The sequence below is a fragment of the Propithecus coquereli genome, unplaced genomic scaffold, assembly GCF_000956105.1.
Source record: "Propithecus coquereli isolate 6110/MARCELLA unplaced genomic scaffold, Pcoq_1.0 Scaffold54, whole genome shotgun sequence".
NCBI lineage: Eukaryota > Metazoa > Chordata > Mammalia > Primates > Indriidae > Propithecus > Propithecus coquereli.
This window is the reverse complement of record NW_012151285.1, coordinates 6,138,997-6,143,360: the sequence shown is the minus strand read 5'-3', so window position 1 is coordinate 6,143,360 and position 4,364 is coordinate 6,138,997. Positions and strand designations below refer to the sequence as shown.

At 33.0% G+C, this 4,364-nt stretch overlaps 1 protein-coding gene across 1 annotated transcript in view; it reads left to right on the top strand.

Moving 5' to 3' along the window:
- The window catches only part of N6AMT1 (N-6 adenine-specific DNA methyltransferase 1 (putative)), an 11,479-nt gene that overhangs the window by 2,027 nt on the left and 5,088 nt on the right, over positions 1-4,364 (top strand). Inside the window, exons 2-3 of the mRNA XM_012657418.1 lie at positions 120-206; positions 927-1,017. Coding sequence (XP_012512872.1) covers positions 120-206; positions 927-1,017 — 178 coding nt within the window. The remainder of the gene's footprint in view (positions 1-119; positions 207-926; positions 1,018-4,364) is intronic.

The following is a 4,364-nucleotide window of genomic DNA, read 5'->3' as shown; positions in this document are numbered from 1 at the left end:
TATTTGTAGGTGAGTGATGATGCTGGAGAAATATACATTATAACTAGCATGAGAGTTGTTTCCTGTGAAATATATTTTAATTCTACCATACTAATCTTTATTTTGTTGTTTCTTTTTAGAGTGGAAATATGCCTTGAAGTAGGGTCAGGGTCTGGAGTAGTATCTGCATTCCTAGCCTCTATGATAGGTCCTCAGGCTTTGTACATGTAAGTATATCATCTTCATCCACATCTTCCACTGAGAGATGCACTATGAATGAAATAATTTTTGTAAGGAGACAATATATATCTGATAATGTTTACTTAAGTATTATAAAAAGCAAGATTGCAAATTATGCTTCCCTAAAAATTATAACTTCATGTTCCAAACTGCTCTATCATACTACATAATTATAGAAGCAGCATAATTTTAGATCATCTCTAAATGTGATTCTTTTTTAGGTCAATTATCTGATTATGAGAAAAAATCAAAGTTACTTAAATTTCTTTATAAAAAATTGGAGAATACAGAAAAATATAGAAGAAAATAAAAATCACCAGTAAATTTTATTTCCTTAATTTTTTTTCATTTCCTATGTTTTTAATTTAATATTGTCTCATGAACATTTTCCTATCAAAAATTATTTTTAAATTTTATTTTTGGAGGCTGCATAGTACTGCTTCATTGGATATATCATAATTTAATAAATTCTTTCAGATGTGTGTACTTATATGTGTATTTTTCTACTCTTGAACGTTATATTAATATGATAGTCTTTCTCATCAATATAAACAAATCTTTATTCTCTTTTTCTTTGCCATTTTTAAAGCATTCTAATTTTGTTTTCTAAATCTCTATATAGAATTAAGTGAAAATTCCTCGAAATATTCAGTAACAGATTTTCCTTGTGGACATCAAATATAGTTTTCTTCTGCTTCTGTTTATAGGTGCACTGATATCAACCCTGAGGCAGCAGCTTGTACCCTGGAGACAGCACGTTGTAACAAAGTCCACATTCAGCCAGTAATTACAGATTTGGTGAGCTGTTAATTTTTGTCCAATAATAATCCATTTTCTTTTCAAATAAGTTAAGGTCGAGATCTTTTAGGTCAAAGAAACTTAAGTAATTAACTTTTGACCCACTAAACAGTATACCCCAGGAATGGGGAACCTGTGGCCTTAATGCCACATGTGGCCTTTGGGACTTTAATTGTGGCCTTTTGACTGAATCCAAATTTTACAGAACAAATCCTTTTATTTGTATTAATACATTTTTGTTTGTCGTTTATATTTTTATTTTATTTTTGAAATGAACGTATTTAAAATACCAAACAATAAAATAAACTTCAACAAAATGATCCTCCCAGATTGACCAGCACAATTAGAACATTAGTAAGCCATAAGGGCTAAATTGACAGCCTCTACACTCATGATTTAGTTCTAACTTCCCCTGCCTGACAAGTGCAGAGTTTATGGGGTTTGAGTATGCCAGTCTGTTGTCAGCTTTTGACAACGGTGCACTGCGTTTCTGTTTGACATGGAATTTGTAAACAGTTGCACAACTAGACGATATGTTTTAGTTCTGTCTGCTTAACAGCCTATCATGTCAAAGAAGACCAAGACAACGCTGAAGGAAGAAAACAGATTTTTTAATGAGGATTGGGAATTGCAATATTATCTTGTTTCTGCTAAAGATAAGATGATTTGCTTGCTTTGTGATACTGCAATATCAAAGAAATTAAAGAAAATTAAAGAAATTCAGTGATCATCAGCTTTATGACATTCATAAGGACAACATATATTTTGAATTAGAGGGAGAGACTCAAAAGATTGTATTGCAGAAATTAATAGACGAAAAGCAAATGCAAAGCAATTCTTTCAAGCAGCAATAAAACCTGGAAATAATGCCACTGAAACACCTTATAAAGTAGCTACTATACTTGGGGAAAAAAAGGAAGCTATTCAGTGATGCAGAAATTGTGAAAGAATGTGTTGTCAACGTTGTAGGATGTTTAGACCCCAATAACATTCCAAAATACAAACAACTGCCTCTATCAAGGAGAACTGTTACTGATCAGCATCGTTAATTAGGCTTCTAACAGAAATAACTTCATGCAATATTTAAAAAGGAAAATATATATTATTTAATCACTTTAGATGAATCAACTGATAGTACTGACTCGCCACAGGTTTTATACTTCATTTGGGTCATAACAGAAGATTTTCTTTGCTATGAAGAGTTACTTGCTTTGGGCACTGTTGAGAACAGAACAGGGGTAATAGATCTTTTCAACAACTTTCAAGATAAATGTTGTGAAGTTGGACTGAATTTGGTAAATTTAGTGAGTGTATGTATAGACAGTGTACCTTCCATGACAAGAAGACATGAAGAGTTTATTGCACAGATAAAAAAGTATTAACAGATCCAGATGCTCTCATTTCTTTTCATTTTATCTTGCATCAGCAAAATCTCTATGCTAAAACTACTATTTTAAGTGACATTTCACAACAAGTTATAAGTATTGTTAACTACATTCATGCAAATGCAATACAGCATCATCAGTTTTGTAACATGCTAAAATTGAACCATGAAGTATTCAGTGTGGATTTGCCATATTATTCTAAAGTGTGTTGGCTATCTCAAGGACAGGTATTAGCCAAAATTTTATCTCTGCAAGAACAGATAGCTAAAAAAAAAGAAAACAGAAAAGAACAGATAGCTAAATTTTATGAAGAACAGGATCAGCAATGTGAATTATTGAAAGAAGATTTCTATAGGAATGCAGCATTTCTGTGTGATATCATGTCAAATCAAAATGACTTGAATATTTCTTTGCAAGGTAAAACTAAGTCTATATATGATATGTGGCAAAAAAAATCCAAGCATTTTGAAAAAAGCTATCTTTTTTCAAAACACTTCTTCAAAAGGAAATTTCAGATGAACACTTTCCCCAGTTAGCAAAGGTCATTGATGAGCAGGATGATATATGTGAATCATTTGAAGAATACACAGCTTTTATAGCCTATTTATTGAAGAATATAATGAAAGTTTCACTGACTTTGAGAATCATGACATCACACTCAAATTAGCATTTCAGCCTCACCTAGTTGATATCACCAAGGCACCTAAAGAACTACAGATGGAATTGATTGAGCTCTCAGTAGATGACATTTTAAAGTCATTGTTTGATGTTAAGAAAGATCCAATTGAAATGTGGAAAAATGCAGTAGAATACCCATGCCTTTGGCAGCATGCCCAAAAAATGCTTTCTTACTTATCAACCACTTATTGCTGCGAATCTATATTATACCTAACCCAAATCAAGACAGCTTAAGGTCACACGAGACTGACACCCATCTAGAGGATCAACTGAAACTACAGACCTCCGTGCTGCAACCAAATATTCATATGCTTTCCAACAAAAAGCAGACACAACAAAGTCATTAAAAGGTTAGTTAACTTTAAAATTAACAATAGTTTTCATTTTTTGAAATTAAATACCTAGTAGTTAGATTTTTACAAAATAATGTACATTTTTAAGTATATCTAATTGAATTTTCTTGAATGTGGCCTTATTTGATTGTAGCTAAATTAGTGCGGACTTGCAACATGAAAAGGTTCCCCATCCCTGGTATACCCTATATAAAGTAAACCCTTGACCGATACAATCCAACTTCTCCACAATTCAAAAGGAATTTATATTGGCTTGTATATGTCAGGCATCTTTTGATTTGAAATGACCCCAGTTCAAACTGGCTTAAATAAAAGTTGATGACTTCAGGCATAGCTGCCTCCAGGAACTCAAATGACATCATAGGCATCTTTTTCTTAGCTCTGAACTCTCTCTCTGGTGGCTCTATTCCAAAGCAGTCTTTCCCTTCATGGTAAGAAGATGTTTATATGTCTATATCTTATTTCTCAGAAACTCCTCAAGGAAAGAAACTTTTTCTACTCAGTTACTCTAGCAAAAGCCCCAGAATGAGTATTGTTTGGATCAACAGTTCATGTGCATGTCTCTCAGTCTCTTGCTGTGGCTTAGGGGAATTAGAGTGTGTAGGTGATTGGCTTCAACCTGGATAATAGTCCTGTCCCAGGAACTGGGTCAGGATAAACCCTACCCAAGCCACTTGGATTGAGGATGACAGGAGATAGAGCTTCCCCAACAAAAGTCAAAGGTAAAATCAGAAGAAAGGGAGAATGGGTCGTGGGCAGGTAAAAACAACAAATGACGACTGCAGAAGCATCATTTTATATTAAGTTAACATCATCTCATAAAACATTTCTCCTTAGGAGTGCAGAAGGTTTATTTAAAAAAATTTCTCTTACTTAGAGAAAATAAATGTTTAACTTAGTGGATATAGCAATAAAGTTATGTTCAAATCTA